The 19,400-nt window shown below is 35.2% G+C and overlaps 2 protein-coding genes across 2 annotated transcripts in view; one reads left to right on the top strand and one right to left on the bottom strand.

The window, feature by feature from the left end:
• LOC110460808 (aspartate, glycine, lysine and serine-rich protein-like) overlaps positions 1–4,515 on the bottom strand; it is a 26,996-nt gene extending 22,481 nt beyond the window's left edge. Inside the window, exon 1 of the mRNA XM_021513967.1 lies at positions 4,466–4,515. The gene's annotated coding sequence lies outside the window, so the exon portion shown is untranslated. The remainder of the gene's footprint in view (positions 1–4,465) is intronic.
• Positions 4,516–4,894: 379 nt separating this feature from the next.
• LOC110460765 (suppressor APC domain-containing protein 2-like) overlaps positions 4,895–19,400 on the top strand; it is a 20,321-nt gene continuing 5,815 nt past the window's right edge. The window contains exons 1-5 of the mRNA XM_021513881.1: positions 4,895–5,874; positions 15,224–15,378; positions 15,679–15,822; positions 16,286–16,387; positions 18,508–18,612. Coding sequence (XP_021369556.1) covers positions 4,989–5,874; positions 15,224–15,378; positions 15,679–15,822; positions 16,286–16,387; positions 18,508–18,612 — 1,392 coding nt within the window. The 5' untranslated portion in view covers positions 4,895–4,988. The remainder of the gene's footprint in view (positions 5,875–15,223; positions 15,379–15,678; positions 15,823–16,285; positions 16,388–18,507; positions 18,613–19,400) is intronic.

Genomic DNA, 19,400 nt, shown 5'->3' with positions numbered 1-19,400 from the left:
ACTATTTTTGTTGACCTTTGTCCATGGAAGGTCCCTGCAAAATTTCATTGAAATTGGTTCAGGGGTTTTGGAGAAGAAGTCGAAAATGTAAATTGTTTACGGACGCACGACGGACGACGGACGACGACGGACAAAAGGCGATCGCAATAGGTCACTTGAGACTTTGTCTCAGGTGACCTAAAAAAGGTCCATTTACAAGTATGCTTTAATCTCTGTAAAGTATTGAAAAAATATAATTATCAAGTATCTCAACACTTTCCATATCTGACACATATTCTACATGCACACGTAGTGGTTTTGCCATACAGTTTATTGTGTGTGATGGCTAATATGACTTACTAAGTGTTAGCGTATGGAGACAGTGAAAGTGGGAAAGAGAGTATACATACATTTATATGCATGGTCTAGAAAAACAATTGGTCAAAGACATTGAGTTGTACAATGTAATAAAACAAGAGGCCCAATGGGCCTGCATCGCTCACCTGGTATAAAACTCATGCTTGTAACCTTAAAAGTGATCTAAAATAAAGCTACAGGCAAAATATCAGTATTTATGATTAAAATTCGTTCAAAAGACCCTGTTATTTTTTTTTTAAACATTTCACCCCTGTGATTGAAAGTCGAACAAAGTCATTATGTTGAACACATTGTATAGGCTTTCATCTCAGGATGCAACTTGCAAAGTATAAACATCCTGGGACCCATGGTTATTCATAAGAGGTTGTTTAAAGATTTTAAACAAATTTGACCCCTGTGACCTTGAATATAAGTCAAAGTCATTCACTTTAACAAACATAGTAGTCCTTGATCCCAGCATATGCTACTAACTAAATATCAACATCCTGAGCCTTTTGGTTATTCAGAACAAGTTGTTGAAATATTTTAAACATATTTGCTCCTTGTGACCTTGAATATGATTCAAGGTCATACATTTAAACAAACTTGGTAGCCCTTGATCCTAGTATGCTACTGACTAAATATCATCACCCAGGGCATTTTGGTTATTCAGAAGAAGTTGTTTAAAGTTTTTAACATATTTGACCCCTGTGACCTTGAATATGGGTGAAGGTCATTTATTTGAACAAACTTTGTAGCCCTTTATCTCAGCATGCTACTGGCCAAATATCATTACCCTGGGCATTTTGGTTATTGAGAAGAAGTTGTTTAAAGTTTTTAACATATTTGACCCCTGTGACCTTGAAAATAGATGAAGGTCATTTATTTGAACAAACTTGGTAGCCCTTCATCCCAGTTTGCTTCTGGCCAAATATCATCACCCTAGGCCTTTCGGTTATTAAGAAGAAGTCGTTTAAAGTAAAATATTGACGCCGGACGGACGACGGACGCCGCACCACGGCATAAGCTCACTTGGCACTTCGTGCCAGGTGAGCTAAAAATCATAAACATTTCCTTTTTTTATACGCGTGTAGTTTGTCATTGAATATATGCACTTTATGAAAACATTTGAAAAGGGATATTCGTCTCGTGAATATCCCCTCTCTGGGGGCCCCTTTGGAAACAGTTTCATCTCGCTCACACCACTTGTGTTTACTTTCTAGTCAGGTGACGTTATCGGCGCTATTTTTAGCAGGGCTTTCCTGAACAATTCAAGTGGTCAAACTGGACATTTGGAACGGACTATGAATATGAGGATAGCGAGGTAACATAAGTGGAAGTGCATACAATACATACATTCATTAAAAGAAATATGGCATCAAAGTTTGCCCCTTTAATTACTGGTTTAATCTGGACCACAACTGGACATGGACCACAACTGGACAAACAGGTTACAGACAAATATAGATACAGGACCATTACTGGACTCGCATGGATGTTATAAATAGACGAAAAGGGAAATCCCCTACACCACTCGGACTAAAGGTCACGCCCTGTAAACAGTAACACACACAAACAAATGACACACAAAATGAGCCTACAACATATATTATATTTCATTCTTAGCCCTACCAAACCATCTCAGGTAAAAATTGATAAAATTGGACCATATGGATGGGGCTGATTAACTGAACACTTAAACCCAATCATTTAACGTGTCAGCTGCAGAGCACAGAATTTAACAAATTTTTTTCTAATTTTTCTCTTTTAACAAATCATGTGCGATATACAATTGTATATGTATTGTGTTAAATAAACTGATCACGACGGTCCATCGGCTTTGTAGAACAATTAAGAGTTTCTAAGATTTTGGTGGATTTTGTCCTCAAGTCAACTGTTATTGTCGATCCCTGATAATATTTTTCATTTGTTGCTTGTGAATTTGGTAACGAAAATGACAGGGGTGTAAAAAATCCACTTGCCCGACATAACCAGTCTTAGCGCTCGGGCAAGTGGATTAGAATAGTATGTAAAACATGTTATGCATGTAATTCTCCGTTCCCTAAAATAAATAATTAACTTAACAGGCTGTATTTTAGTGTTTTTCAAACAGGAAGTCGCATTGGCATGACCAATAACCGGACAAATCCGGACCCTGATTTCAGAAATTCAAAAATATTCAAAAGTAAATATTTAATAAATAATTATTTAAGTATTAACAAAAATTAAACTTGGATACTGTTATTACTGCCGTCAGCGAGTTGTTCGTTCTTGGGCAAAACAAGCGAACGTCTCACACAACAACGACGCTGATTGGCTAGCTGGTCCACCCAACAACCTATCAGAACTTGCGTTTCAATAGAAATGCTGCATGGCTGTCAGTGCGTAACAAAATGGCAAACCAGGAAAGTGAAAGTAGATTTCAGAAAGCGAATATAACCTTAAATTACTTAATTTATATGTTCAATTTGATCGATCATTAGTCGATCATCAGACACATGATTGGAAGTGATGATCATTAAACTCTAGGATCATCCGCGAGCTACTGATTTAAACGTTTGGAAGGTATTGTTTGTCCTTAGCTGTATATAACTAAACCGCTTTGTTGAAAGTATAATATCCAACCAAAATACATGTCATCATTCTTAAGATTTAAAGCATTTTCTCACATTTTTCTTGACAAATGCATTTCCATGGACATCCAAACTTATGATATTTACAAGTTTAAATGGTTTTTTTTCCTGAATTGTAACTTTTATTTAGCTTGGAAAATGAACATATAAAAAGTGAGTTTTTCATCAGTTATTGAATGTTTTTTCTGAAATTTAGTACATGTACCTCAATTATGTTTGAGAAATATTGGAGGAGGATTATTTTGTGACAGGGATTGTTTAATGTAACGGAATGCATTATTTAATTTGATATACAGTTTGGTGTGGCAGCCATATTGGAATGTCCTTAACAAACTCATTGATTTTTGTATGAATGTTGTGTGTTATTAGCGAAATTCTCTAACGTCAGGGCCTCCCCGTTAATGAAAGTGAAAGTAGATTTTAGAAAGTGAATCTAACCTTAAATTACTTAATTTATATGTTCAATTTGATCGATCATTAGTCGATCATCAGTCACATGATTGGAAGTGATGATCGGGTATGAGTTTACAAGAGATTCCCAACACTACCTGTGACCTTGAAAGTAGGTCAAGATCATTTTAATGAGGATTTTTATAGGTACCAACTGGCCAAATATCATGACACTAGGTCCTCCAGTTTTTCATCAGAAGTCGTTCAAAAGAATTAGTTGACTGACAGACGATGGACGCTGCAGTACGGCATAAGCTCAGATGACCCTTTGGGCAAGGTGAGCAAATAAAATAATTATAATAATTGCAAATAGGGAGAGAAAAAGACTAATATATTTCATGAAAAATCCGTTTTCTGTCTTTACATGCCTATATACTATGCATTTTACATGGAGCAAGTAGAAAATATTCTATTAGCAAATATTCAAGCAAGTTGATTTCTATTCAGGTGTACTTGCCCGGGGCAAGTGTTCTGATTTTTTTTTTCACCCCCGAATGAGAAATGTCACCATTTTTTCACATGCTTGGATCAATATCACGACCCACTCTGGGACATCAAACTGTGAAAACCCCACCTAAAAGGGTTTCAATATTTGCCATGCTTAGTGGTGTGCTCTAGCCCAACATGGACATCTGACACCCGTCTGTCAAAAGCCAAGGTGTTAGGGACAGCAAAAACTCGGTCTCTGTCCAAACCTGATCCAGCAATTTTTTTGACGATCTGGAGTACATATGGTTCTCAATAAACTCGACCCACTGATTCACGCAAACTACATTTATGGTGCAGAATACCAGTTCGTTAATGAACGCGGAAGATAAATGCGCCACCCCGAGTGTAGCGTCCGTGACCGACCTGTCAGACAGCTTTTCTACAACTCTAAGTGGTTGTGTATTCGCTAGCGTAAAGTGTTTTCTCCAGTTTTCAGACGCGCATTCAATTTATTTGTAGAATAAAGCCACGCCACATGTTTAAATGAATACCGTGCACATATAACCCTAAAAATGACTGTGCTTAGCACTGCATTAGCATACAATAATGTTGATTACCTTTCTCGTGTTCAGGTTCAAAATGGCCCCGAATATCTCTTATAGTCTCTAAATTTAGAAACGAGTTATAATGGTGGACATATATATCTGCTTGTCTATAAATTATATAAAATTGAATAATAACAAAAGGGCATTTCTATTTTAGATTACAATACTTTTTTAACGTAAAAATGCAAATGATAAACACAGCAGTTTGAGAGTAATACGGTATGTACATATTTAAGAATGCCATACGAATTAATTTGGGTGCATAATTTGTTTTCGAAAGGAGCGTATTCACTTAATTTTCATTCAACTCATTTTTAATACATTTTATGTTAATTCTGTTTTTCGGTGAGAACCTCCGTTTATTGTGCATATTTTGTAGTTTAATGTTTTCGTTTCAGTTTTTTTATTTAGCAAAATGTATTCACCGTAGAGCCTCACATCCAATCAAAACAAAAGTAGGCCCAGACGCTGTCAGTCAGTCGGTGCGAGTGATGCGTTGATAGGTAGGTGGACAGGTAAACGGACAGAAGTCGACATGACAAGTGTAACAGCATGGAACAGCATTGAAGGATTACCGAAACAGTTTGTTAAATCACTTCGTGTTCTTTTCGACATTTTAGACGAACAGAGATGTGGTTATGTTCGATTTGTCGACATCGAAAGCAGATGGCACGAGGAAGGGGTGAAGGGGCTACCAAGTGGGGTAATCGAAGCTTTACGAAAAGTTACTCCTCATAATGGTTACCTTAGTTTTGACAGATTTGTGGCCGGTTTAAAACTTGCTATGTTAACAAGTAGAAATCCCAGAACACACGACCACCAGCAAAAACATGAAAGCCATACACATAATAAGCACGTAAAGGTTGACCCAAGCAGACAAGGAGTCCTAAATGACGGGCAGCATATAAATGAAAAAGAAAATAGAACCGAACATGGTACCAGGAGAACAAGTCAGCCACGAAGTGATGCACCTCAGCCTCCCAAGAGATCTAGTCATAGAGCTTTACACCAAAATAGATACCACACCATAAATACTGCAGCTGTGAAACCGAATAATGTATTGAATGCATTACATGATCGAAGTAATGTTAGAAAAGAAATTTTGGATCACCCAGAAAAATACCATTCAAGAGAAAAACTGTCATCTTATAGCTCTCATCATGATGTTCCAATTTCGCCGATTTCAAAATCATCCGTTGACTCTTTAAAAGATAATCACAATACAAATGGGAGTAATCCGCCTCAGGTTCCTCCAAGAGACAAAAATAATAAACGTATCATAACTGAACTGAAGAACTGGCAGCGACGAATCAAAGAGCCTGGACAACCATCTGTTGCAAAGAAAGAACATTTTCATCAAGCTAATAGTGATTCACATCTACTGGCCCAAAGTTCTCATTCATCAGCTGGAGGAGTTTACGGTAAATATTTTCTGAAAATTATCGAGCATTTTAATAAAAACGTAAAAGATGTAATACATAATCCCAGGGGATGGTACATCCTGAGAAATGTTATCTATATATATGTCTAAACTAATCAGTGATTTTTGGGATTCAGATATTTGAATCCAGGACTTAATCATGCTTTCCTTATAGAACTCGCCTACTCTTTTGAGAACCCACTATATTTCTTAGTAGTAGGACTGACACCAGAATTTTTAAAAAGACGTTCATGAAAATGAAAAAAATGAAAATATTTAATAAGGTTCTAGAGGGATTTTGTTTACCAATCTGTATTTTATCAGTTGCAGCTTTTAAGACTCTGTAATGGATTTTGTTGACAATGATTAAAATGTCTGAAAATATTAATTGATTAATTAAATATAGAGCATAATAATCTTGAATACATGATTCCTAAGTGTGTCATTTTCACCTTATATCACATAGAAATGGAAATCACATTGAGTAACTATAATTGTTTTAATTGTATTACTTGAAAATAGCCTACAGCTTATGGGATCAATCGTAATGTATTATGAATTGCTGATTCCCAGAGCTAATGTTATCTATATCTGTCAAGTGATGATATAAGCAATCAAAAATAAACACAGGTATTGAAAGGTTGACTTACCCAATCATGTTTATTTATGTTTCTAAATAATAGTGTGTTGTCAGATTGAGATAAGATTACAGGTAATTGTTGCCAATTTCTAAGCTACATATGCATGTAGTTAGCCTGAGGGGATTAAACTCTCCTTCCACTGGTAGATTAGCTTTTTAAACCCACAGGGCATAGAAAAGTAATTGACTTCATGCCTTTAAGCCTATAACACTTTTATTTAGGCATTTATAATAACAAATGAGAAAATAAAAGTATTTAATAAGGCTCCAGGGTAATTTGTACACCTATCTTTGTATTTGATCAAAATTGCATTCTGTAGATAAAAATTATATAAAAAAAAATATGGTTTAATTATAAACATTACCTGAACAAGTTTCTGCACTGTGAATATTATTGAAAATTTAAAACAAGCTCTGTTTATTTATAATCTTATTCAATCCAATGTCAAGTTATTATCACTTTTGTAAAATTTTACAAAACAAAAGAAGAAGAAGAATTTGATTGCAGCAAAAGCTTTTATCAGAACACGAAGTTTGAAAGGTCTAAAGTTGACTCTCCTCAGATTCACATACAGACTGTACAAAATGTGCTATGAACGTATGTGCATTCTTGTATATATAGACAATTGCAAGAGTTGAGTAATGATTGCATGTATATAGGATCTTTAACAAAGACATGGTACCTAGAATAGTTTCATTTGAAAGTGTATTTTTTAAGTTAACTATTAATTACAGTTGGAATAGAAGCTTCTTCATTTACTAGTACAACACACTTGCTAAAGCCTTTTTGGGCATCAGGATTTTTTTTATTATTTTTAAATCAGTTATGTTCAGTTATTCTTTATTCTATTAAATGTTTTTTCTCAATGCAGTACTGGTAAGTGGTTGTATTCAAATATTTGTTTTTTGATGTATATATATATATATGTTAACAGTCTTGCCCTAAATAATTATTCAAATCAAACTTTTGAACTTTTCGTTAAAGATGAGGTCATCGTGAGAACAGCGAGTTGGATAACTGATAAGGTTTTTCAAACACTGATAGGATTTTAAACGTTAAACGTTGAGAAAGATATTTGCTTTGCATTCTTGCCCTATATAATTTGAATTCAAAATGTTAAATAAAGAAAGAGGAGAAACCACTGTTGCTATACATAGATAAGGGCAATAAAGTTGGACAGGAACTGAAATGTTTTATATGGTAATGTACTACCGGTATGTGCCATGCTGATCTCGAGTGTCTCGTTTACACAACGTCCGATTATTGGCGAGTACTAGACCATATCATCTAACTGTCAAGGTACACACAGGTAAATAGTTTACCTGGCGTGATAACACTGCTACTTTGCCCTGTCTATTAACTGTTCACAAATTATCCATTGGACACTTGATACCCTCCTGAGCAACGGCTAACGTCTTTGATCCGTCCAGGTCCAGTTAAGACTCGGTTTCAAATTGAATTTCTCTGAGCTCAACAGTTCTGTTTTTATGAAATATTGTGTCGAATCTATGATTGTCATAGTACATCATAACCTGCTATTGTAGCATAAAATTGAAGTTGTTACTTTTCATTGAATAGCGTGACCGGGAAATTGCTGAAATTTTCTGCGGCTGGGAACATCGATAGGATCTAGATCTATTGAGCTGTGGTTGAGTGGTTTTAATTGTACATCGTGATCAGAGATAGATGGAACATAATCGTACAGGATATGGGGAAATAATGATCCACTTTATGACAAGTTTATCATGAAAAAGACATTCTATGCTAGGAAATCTTGATCATGATTTGATTTATGGGATGTGAATTTAAAATGTTGTAAATTTATGCTATATTAAACTAATTTTTCAGTAGTTTCTTCAGGCAAGTTAGTAACAATTACTAACAAAAAATCGTTTGCGATAAAACGTTTATTTTGGTTCCTAAATATTTCACATATATTTGTTGCTTTTTCATGTGCAAGATAATTGGTATCATTATTATATACATGTATAGTGGGTTAAAACCATCTTCATCTTAGGGCTGATAAACTTGAAAGTAAGTATTAATTACATGTCATAAAGGGGGGAAAAAATACCTAAATCATTACGCACATATGTTTTTCTAGCCATTCCATCAGGCACAGTAATATTTTTGTTCCAGGAAAAGTTTAACCCAAGATTGAGTCAGTCATAATATATAGCCATGGTAGCAATTTAGAAAAAAAACAGACATGGAAGGAAATTAAAGTAAGTTTTCTTCCACAATGTCACAAAATCAGAATTAATCACATACATGTACCATAGGAATTAATTATAAAGTTGTTATTTGGATAATTCAACTTTGAGATAGTGGTACAGTAATCCATTCATTTACAGTGTGTTTAAGTTAGGGGCCAGGAAATACCACCCTTTCTGTTATGCAAGTGTAAATAATACTTAAACTAGTCTGCTCAGAGTGAAAGGATCCCAGTATGTTATTACCTATGTCAGGACTTAGGTAAATACAGTTAATTGTAGAGTTGAGTGGTGTCACTCTCGGATTTGTCACCTCCAGAATCACCCTGATATGTTGTGTAAATATTAACTCAGTGCCGCTATGTATCGCACAGAGCCTCAACACCAATTTCCTGTCTTTATTTTGGAATCCCAGCTGCCATGTGGTCATTTATGGCAACCAACAGACAGTTAACACCTCTAATAATATCACCACATGTAGGTACATTGTGCATGTACAAGTCTTTTTACAAGTATGCCACTACATCATTAGATGATTTTGTTTGTTCATTTAATTGGGGTTTAATGTTTTTTTGTAATAGTTAAGGTCATATCATATGAAGACTGAGGTACCCAGCCAAAAAGAAAGAGAAGAAAACACAGATTCCAAATGTTGCAATCGGGGCAGCAAATTAATGTTCGTCTCTTCATTAATTCTTTCCTTGAGGTAGAATTCAGACACAGAAGAAAACTCCCAGCTCTGCAGGGGGCCTATCAGTACTCACCTGGGACGATCCTGTGGTCACATACACAAATATACAGCATTCTAGCCGTTGGGATAATGCAAAAAGTTTTGAGATACTGTAATATGAAGATATATATTTCACTTGAAATACATAGAAAATAAACTGCCATGGATTCAAAATTGACTTCAAACTAGCAAGTGTACAATACTTTTGAGGTATCTTCTACTTGTAATAAAGCTTGAACCCAACTTTTAAAACACTCGTGTTAAAGCTGATGGTTGACAGTGTTTTTGTCAGGTCTTTATAGGGGCGATCCAGTACTGAGGGACCAATTTCCAATTGAAAAATATGACCCTACATTTTCCCAATTTCAGTCTTTCTTTTCCCAATTGGATGAAAACATGTTCATACAAGTTTCTTTTCGTGATATGTGCAACGTTCAGAGTATTTAAACCATCCGTGAAGGAACATTTCACAATACAGAAATAACAAGAATTTGAAATTGAAAACTGGTAAACAAAAACACTGAAAATTGATGTGTTTATTTATTGCTATACAATTACTGTAAGAAACAGCTGGAGGAAAACGTTTTGCTAATTACATTGCAGGTTTTATTTTTTCCAAACTGATGATATTTTCCCAAACCTGTACTATATGTGGGAACACTGATGATATTTTGCATTTTTTGCAAAATGCTGATGATATTTTCTCCATTCCTGCTCAGGGACTCTTCCCAAAATAGCTGGCAAAAACCCTGGTTGAAGACGTCCTTATTTATGTAGTTATGAAGAAACCTTATAGCAATTTTATACTGTGTGTTCAGGATTTACTGCAGAGTTAGTGATCATATCAGTTGTTGACTTTGATCAGGTTGGGTGACGGATTAAGGGGAATCACTGGTAGCTACTGTATCTCCTGTAATACAGGGGCAAGTGTGATAAGGAAATGATATAGACATGAGCCTGGGGTCATATGTCAATGTTAGCTCAGACTTAGATCACTTCTGATGGTATCAAGTTAATTGTGATATGCCAAAACACAAAAATGACATGCAATTTTGGTGTCTAAGGAAGGGGGAATGAAAAATGAAGTAATTCTTTTAATGGATTTACTGGCAAGCTCTGGACTTTGTTGGTCATGTAATAAACAGAAAATTCAATAGTTTTCCATTGAATATCATATATAAATTTCACTTGCTTTGCTCTTAATTGTGAAAATAGAAATATCTTCCATATCCATGAATGATACAATCAAACTTGCCATTTTTTTTTTTAATTTCCATGAGGGGGATTATGCATGCTCAGAATTAAAAGCATTATTTGTACAACCTAGGGGGAAAAAACACAATTAGGTGAAATCATTAGATCTTGGAAAATAAGAATAGTTTTAACAAATTCACTGGTGGAGAAATGCTCAATTTTAGGGTCCAGAATCCTGAGTCGCCCTTCAAAGTAGGGAGACTTGGCAAGTATGATAAACAATGTAACTGTATATATGCAAATAATTTAATAGGAAACCATTGCACATTCTTTAATGTTGCAAAAAAAGTAAAACCTAGGGGGACTATAAACACTTCTGATGTTCCAAACCTCTTTAATTTGTACTTCTTTACAAATTTGTTTCAAAATCATGCGCCATCAGGGAACATTACATCAGTATCACAAAAGAGATTTGCTGCTTGTATAATCGCACCAATGGATCGGTACAAAAAATCTTAATTTAGGGTACAAGATCAAATAACGGCTTATTTGAATTGCAGTGATAACACTGATAGCTCGTAATTGTCTGATAAAATCTTGTACATTGCTACAAATGGGTCGTTAATAGCATCGACAGGCGGGAATTACATTCACTCTTACCTGTAATTAACCCCCAGGTGTGGGCCACCGTTGGTTGGGTAAGGTGGTCTCGAGATGTAATTTTGTCTCACCTCCTCGAATTATTTGATTTTGCTTAAAGTGTGCGCTTGACTGTTGTGAGTTACAAAAAGAATTTATGTCAATAGTCTGCCTTCACAAAATCAGTTATTGAAGTCGGAAACAAATTCATCATTTTGCCTTTCACACAGGTACATTGCTTTGCTAAGGTTGTCGGCTAGTGACAGGAAGAATGAGGGAAAAAAATAGAGATTCTCACGCAACAGGTAACAGGGTCAAAGTAGAAATCCTATCCAAGGTTATTAAATGGCGAATATTTGGGTTGGTATCAGTCTTGAAGGAAAAGTTTCTTTTATGTTTGAAAAAGATCACAGATTAGAAATATTTGATAAAGAGAAATGACACCCAATATTTTCATAGAGTATTACAAAATATTTCATGTCTTATAGTATTTAGGGGTGTGGGTTGGGTCGTGAAAAATTGGGGTTATTGTTGAAAATGATATTAAATCCCAAATGTACTCTCTGAAAATAAAAACAGTTTTATATCTCAGACTACAACTGTTCCAATTAAAACAGCTGATCATACATACATTGTTAAATACACAAGATAATTTTGTTGACTTTACAGATTTAGATTATCATAATATTCACTATTTTTATAATTTTTAATAAGTAAATGACAGTTGACTTAAGTCTATAGTAGCCTTCTGGAACTGGGTTTAAGGACAGTTTATAGATTCAATATTGGTGCATTATTCCTTTTTGCCCTCAAAGCATGTTCACAAACTTCGGATTAAACTAGTTTTCATTGGATTTGAAATTGAGCAAAAACATTGGTCAGTGTTCAATAGAGCTGTTTGTACAGGGTAATTTATTTAGGATTGAATACAATTGAGGAGACACCGCTTCACTAACTCTCAGTACACTAGCAAACAGTCTGTCTAACAGTGGGGTGCTGTGTGATTGAAATAAAATCTCGAAACACTATACTGGCCAGGATCAAAGGTTCAAAGTTTTGTCAGTTTTAAGTGAAAATGAATTTAACCATTTTTGTCTGTCAGAAAGTCTTCCATCTTCATTTGAGATAAATCATTATAAAGTGAAAAGTTACCCTTATTGTCACTCAGCAGTTGTATGTACATGTATACTGTGGTTTACATGCATGTACATGTATATATGCTTTCAGTACAAACACATAGAAAAGTTTGCAAGAAAAAAATATCGAATATAAATTACTGATATTTTATGTTGTACATTAATGTATGGTTAACTTATAAACCTGATTTGGACGTATCGTGTTCTCTGATCATGAGGATGAAGAACTTTAACATGCATCAGACAAACAGATTTGTGTCCATACTAATGTCAAACACAACAAATGAACCGTGCATGCCTAGCTCCTTGTTTAAACACTTCTAGGCTTAATTAAATTGTCATGAATGATGGGCAACTTTCAGTGAAGTAACAAGGTCAGAATCAAGAGCTACAATGTACATTAAATCGTATTTCACCTCAAATAAGCCACACCTAACGATGTAAGCAAATCTCTCATATATATAATGATCAAAGATCAAATGGATTAAAAAAAAATACCATAGCATATGATATATAATAAATACAAAAAAAAATCTTGTTAACTGTCGGAACATGAATATTGTTTATATGGCTTCAAACATGTATTGCATTCATTTGGGGGAAAAAATAAGGAACAGTGTTGTTACTTATATAATATCAAATAAAGGACTTCTGCTCGGGATAGTCAACGTTAACTCATTCACCCCTGAAGACACAGTTGAACTCTTCCAATTCTAAGGTTGGTAGTTCATTTTGAAACTTCAGGGGTGAATGAGTTAAGTCAGAGCTAGAATCAATATATGTAGTACTAAGTGTATAGGAGGTGAAAGGGATTCAGATTTGAACAAGGAACTGTGTTGTTACACTTATGCATATTATAAAATATAGACTGCTGCTCAAGATAGTCGACGTTTAAGTCAGGTCTAGAATCAATATAGTACCAAGTGTATAGAAGGTGAAAGGGATTCTGATTTAAACAAGGAACTGTGTTGTTACACTTATGTATAATATATAATATAGACTGCTGCTCAAGATAGTGGACATTTATGTCAGATCTAGAATCAATATAGTAACAAGTATATAGAAGGTGAAAGGGATTCAGATTTAAACAAGGAACTGTGTTGTTACTTATATAATATATAATATAGACTGCTGCTCAAGATAGTCGACGTTTATGTCAGGTCTAGAATCAATATAGTACCAAGTATATAGAAGGTGAAAGGGATTCAGATTTAAAGTGTCAGCCAAGTGTTTATTGTGGTCTGGGGAAAGGATTGGGGCTCATATAGTACAGCTTCAAAGGTCCTTAAATAGTTAAGAGGGCTGATCAATGACTTTATACGGGGCTCGGTTGCATTGACATTTGGTATTGACATTCAGCCGGTATGTAAAAACCAGCAGGAACTGTTGACTCGTAATGTCTAGAACTTGTAAGGTGTTGTCCTAAACACAATGCACCTATTGTATTGGTGTTTCTTGACTGTTTATGGAATATTGAGACTTGTTCATGGGAATTTTCATGTACAGTTACTAAGCCTATGAAAATATTTTGAATCTTTTACACAGTTTTCCAACCAAAATAAACTACAAAAGTATGAAATGTTTATAACTGTTTATGGAATATTGAGACTTGTTCATGGGAATTTTCATGCACAGCTACTTAAATAAAGCCTATGAAAATATTTTGAATCTTTTAAACAGTTTTCCAACCATAATAAACTACAAAAGTATGAAATGTTTATAACTGTTTATGGAATATTGAGACTTGTTCATGGGAATTGTCATGTACAGCTACTTAAAGCCTATGAAAATATTTTGAATCTTTTACACAGTTTTCCAACCATAATAAACTACAATAGTATGAAATGTTTATGAATGAGTTCAGACGGCCATATAGTATCACTGTACTCAGAACAGATTGATGGCAATTTATGGTACTTATAAAATGTTACTTAATAGCTCTTCTGGACCTTTACTTAAACAGCTTGATATGCATCAGTGTTTTATCAAGGTTTGAAACAAATGGAGGACATTGGTAGTGTTCCACAAATAACTGACATGAAAAGTCACTAGAATTGAATCTGCATGGTATCTTAAAAAAATATAGAAAAATCAATCCCTATGTTGCTTGATCTTTAGAAATGGTTGTGTACATAGAGAGAATGCTACATAGCAATAATGCTGTTCTACTTAAAATTTCCTATACCAGCTGTCGTCTGGAATGTTTTTTACTACATTATATTACATTATATAATCCGCTAACATTTACAGTAATAAAGTTTTGTATACTGTTGAAGTTAGGAAGGGTGTTTTAGAACTTAACTCTTGACATGTCCAAAGTTTTAAGACAGGGCCATGATTGGTAATAGGTTTAAATTTTCATCAAAATTATTACAGTGGTACCAACACCAAGAATAATTAAGTTATACATTTTGGGGTTATTGTGACTAATTATAAAAAAAGCTAATTAAAAATGCAATTCATACCATAAATTGTACAAGTTCTTGCACTTCTCACCAAATTGCATTACCAGTATGCTAATTAAGAGATCACAATTTTCAAGTAAGCAAATTGATTGTTTTTGCTTTCAACAACTTAAAAGTTAATTCACAGTCATTGACGCAGCAAGGTATAACATGTGTATTGCTGAAGTCTTTTTCTAGTTTTAGTGTGCATTCATATTGCTGTTGTAAGACTGAGGTGATCATTCTGAATTGTAGGTCTTAAAAATCCTGCATATATTTAGCAGAAAACAAAAAGAAAAACATTTATGTTCGGATATGTAGTATATATGATATATTCTTTCCCTTCTATACAGTTAACATTGAGCAGGTCGCCAGGGTATCACACAGCAATGAGTCGGATCCGAAGGTCCAGAATGCCAGCTCCCTCCCTCAGAAGTCGGGGGCTACAGTCCGACGACAGAACTCGGCCCGCAGACATACGCTGTCCAGTGGAGTGGATTACAGTATGGTATGTAATGATTACCGTTTTGTTATACGGTAAAAAGCTAGAGCCGGTCAACGACTTTCAGGCCAAACAGGATACTTACTAAGACAAAGTTTTAATTGAATGTGAAAGTTTTCATTTTAATTCCATTTTCATTATGCTACAAAGTTTTACTACAGGTTCAGGAATGAACCAAACTTTTTCTTTATCCTCAGATAATCACTGATGCTATATGATATACCTTGAATATGCTATGTAAAGATTTAGTCATCATCTAGCATTTATAAATCACAACTTTATATATAAAATGTATTCTACCTTCAGATCAAGAGACTGAGACAGTTAGAGAAAGAGAAGGAGGTGTTGATGCAGGGACTGGGAATAGTAGAACAGGCGCGAGAATGGTACCAAAAGCAAGTCCAGAGCATCGACGAAAAACAGAAATATGTCGGAAAAGCCACCTATAATGTAAGAAACAGACCCCATTTCAATGCTCCTTTTGCAATTCTTTTGGTTTAAAGATGATTTGCTTCAAATAGTTATTCATCATTGAAGAATCCCGACTGTATCTGCTACCCTACCCCCATTGCAATCTTGGGATCTATATATCTTTTCTTTTCCAACTTTCCGACCCTTTCATTTTGGCGTTGTCTTCTGTCTTACAAGGACGCTTAACTCCACACAAACAATTCATGATGTGTTCATGTTTTAAAAAATATTTTGGAGTGGTCAGTATCTGAATGTTAGTCAAGATTAAAGGATTTACCAACTTGTTTGTATATTGAAATATGGGACAGTATTGAAGCTTGGGGAAAACTTTCTACTCTAAAATAGTATGATAGTTTGTGACAGGACAATCGGAATAACGAGAGAGAACAAATTATGGTGCAATGAAAATTTAACCGAGATTCTATTTCTATGTCAAATGCAGGACAACAACTTGGAGTCTCATCAAGAGAGAATGAATTTTCAGCAGGCTCGTGTTTCAGAGGTGAACCAACAGCTGAAAACTCTCATAGAGAGTTCCGAAAAGGTAACGTTTTTAGTCTGTATGCTGCTGTCATTAATCTTGTTTAGGTGTTGATATTAATTGCTGGGTTTTGTCCGTATTTTTAACCCAATTTCTTTGGTCTTCAGGAGCTGTCACTTGACAAAGTGTATGGTATTTGGGCAAAATATGTCAAACCTGACAGCTCGCTTTTAATTTTGTCATGTACATGAATATTCAGATGAGAAATGTGTTGTGGAAACAACAACTTTCACAATTCTGATTTGTCATTCATCATGAATTCTAACTTGAATTTATTCCAGAAATAAATGAATACTGAATAAAATTTGAGACTTGAGAGCTACATAATGTACATGCACCTGGTACCTGAAGTATAATGCGAGTCATCAGTCAACATATATATCTCCAATGACTCCGATGTTCAGATGAGAAAATGTGGTGTAAAAACAACAGTTCTTATGATTTTGTCATTTTTCATTAATTTTTACTTGACTTTATCCCAGAAATGAATTAATTCTGAATAAAACAGAGATTTGAGAGCTACATTATATACTTGAGTATAATGCGAGTCATCAGTCAGCAAGTCTCCTGTGACAGCTTAATGTCATTTTACTCTTTAACAAACTAAATTTACAGAAGTGTGCGCAAGTCCCTAACGATATCAACAATCAATTAGAGGAGGGAATAATTTTATGATGAAATTTGGCAATTATCATGATGGTAATTTGATACACTATCTCCTAATGTAAATTATTCCCATTCATTATAATTTCGAAACCCACGTAATGAAAACGAACTAGATGAAATGTTGTTTGACTTCATGCTAGGTATAAACCTCATACCACTGTAAAGAAATGTTGTGTTTCAACTGCCTCTAATAGATGTTAATTGTATTGTAATTATCCGTTTCATCTCCAAGCTTGACACATTTTTGTCGCCACTGTGAGCTCTCGGCTAATGAATAAATAAGGATGTCACACCTGAGCAGGATCATATCTTAGTTCACTTAAAGCAATCGGAGGCCGATACCAATCAGAAATTCACAGTTCAAAAACTGCAAAAATTACCAGAATCAATAATGGTTTGAAACAACTGTAATGGTTGAGTGAACAAACATGTCAGTTCTGCTGTAAGTGTAGGAGAAAATCAATACCAGTATCTAAGATCAGTGTGGTAGTGACTTTACCTGGTCTCAAGGAGTTTGTATTCTCTCATTTCCAAGTGTGTGATATAGAGCTGTCCAGTGTAAAAAAAGTGTGTAGGAAATTTCTATATTACACCCCATTTCACGTCACTCGACGTCACAATGGCTTAACAATGACTTGGCGTCATGAATTTGGAAAAATCTGATGCCGCTATGCGGAAAAGGCGTTGTGATGACATTAAAACCTACTACGATATATTTACCATACACGTTAGAAAGATGAATTGAATTTTTTCCGTGCAGTTCTGTTTACAAATATGGGGTATGCTTAATCTCGCTGACAGATTCGTTTTCGTCTAAAGCCTAAGGTTTTACCAAATATGAAAACTCCTCGGGTGGAATTTCCTTATCCTACACCCCTGGGCATGAAAGAGTCTTATAAGGTTCTCGATGATCGCTGTATATTTTTGGGACATGTATAATGAAAATCATTAACATGTCTTTCACATCAGATTTTGTGTCTAGGTAACTTTACCTTAGCTAAAGGTGTTTGTAAGGTCCTCAATTATCTCTGTTTATTATTGGTAAAATGAAACTCATTAACATGTCTTTTACATCAGATTTTGTGTCTCTAGGTAACTTTACCTGGCAGACCTTGTACTCATGTGTTTGTTTCTATACCGCTCTAAGTTAATTAGCAGGATAAGGCCCATTTCAATCAATACCCTCACTATGCACGATTGCATACATAAAATCTGTTAATGGTCCTAGATGAATCCTGTCAATCTGAAACATTCCAATTGATTTCCCATGCCCTTAACATGATGTAGTCAGTACTGATGGGTTATTGAACGATACAGTGAATAATAATGACAAGACAAATTATGATACAGGTATTAATATCGGCAGCAAAGAGTGCACAAAATTCATCAAAATTATATTATTGCAAAACGTTAAATTGACGTTACAGTATTATATCTCTATCTCTCCTCATCCACAGGGGTTTCCACTCCACATGAACCTTGCTGTCCGCTCAACTAACAGCACCATGAACCCAGAGGAAACCGTCAGGATGTTGAAGGGCCAGAACAGGCAGCTCACTAAGGTAACATAGACCTAAGTGTCTTATCCCATTCTGGTGAATTATATTACCCTGACAGGTGTATCCACACTACCTTTGGTGTGAGATATCCTTGTCTCACCCTAGGTTTGAGATAGGGGAATTGCCCTATTCATAACAACTGTATGACATCACATCAACAATGCATATATGTCACATTAACAATGCATTGAACCTGTAACGTTAAAATTGCTTTGTGTAAATAATAGGTCAACAGGATAAGAGAAAAAGAATCATTCAGCCCCTTGAGGTAAGATGGGGATTCTCAACCCTCGGAGAAAGATTCAGCAAGCAATGTGTTTGGTAACTGAAGAATCTCCCCCCCCCTCCCCAGGTTGAGATTCCTCTATCTCACCCCAAGGGGTGACAGATTCTATTAGTCTCATCTCTCTCTTGTGACAAAGACAATGGTGTCTTATCTTACTCAAATGGCATAGACAACAGCATATCTGTGATGAAACATACACCATGGTTTGTCAACTCACCCTGTTCACATATATAGCATGGTGTCTCATCTCACCCAGGTCACATACATAGCATGGTGTCTCATCTCACCCAGGTCACATACATAGCATGGTGTCTCATCTCACCCAGGTCACATAAATCATGGTGTCTCATCTCACCTAGGTCACATACATAGCATGGTGTCTCATCTCACCCAGGTCACATACATAGCATGGTGTCTCATCACACCCAGGTCACATACATAGCATGGTGTCTCATCTCACCCAGGTCACATACATAGCATGGTGTCTCATCTCACCCAGGTCACA

This window comes from Mizuhopecten yessoensis, unplaced genomic scaffold (genome assembly GCF_002113885.1).
Source record: "Mizuhopecten yessoensis strain PY_sf001 unplaced genomic scaffold, ASM211388v2 scaffold10479, whole genome shotgun sequence".
NCBI lineage: Eukaryota > Metazoa > Mollusca > Bivalvia > Pectinida > Pectinidae > Mizuhopecten > Mizuhopecten yessoensis.
Note: the sequence above shows the minus strand (reverse complement) of the source record. Positions and strands in the feature narration are given on the sequence as shown.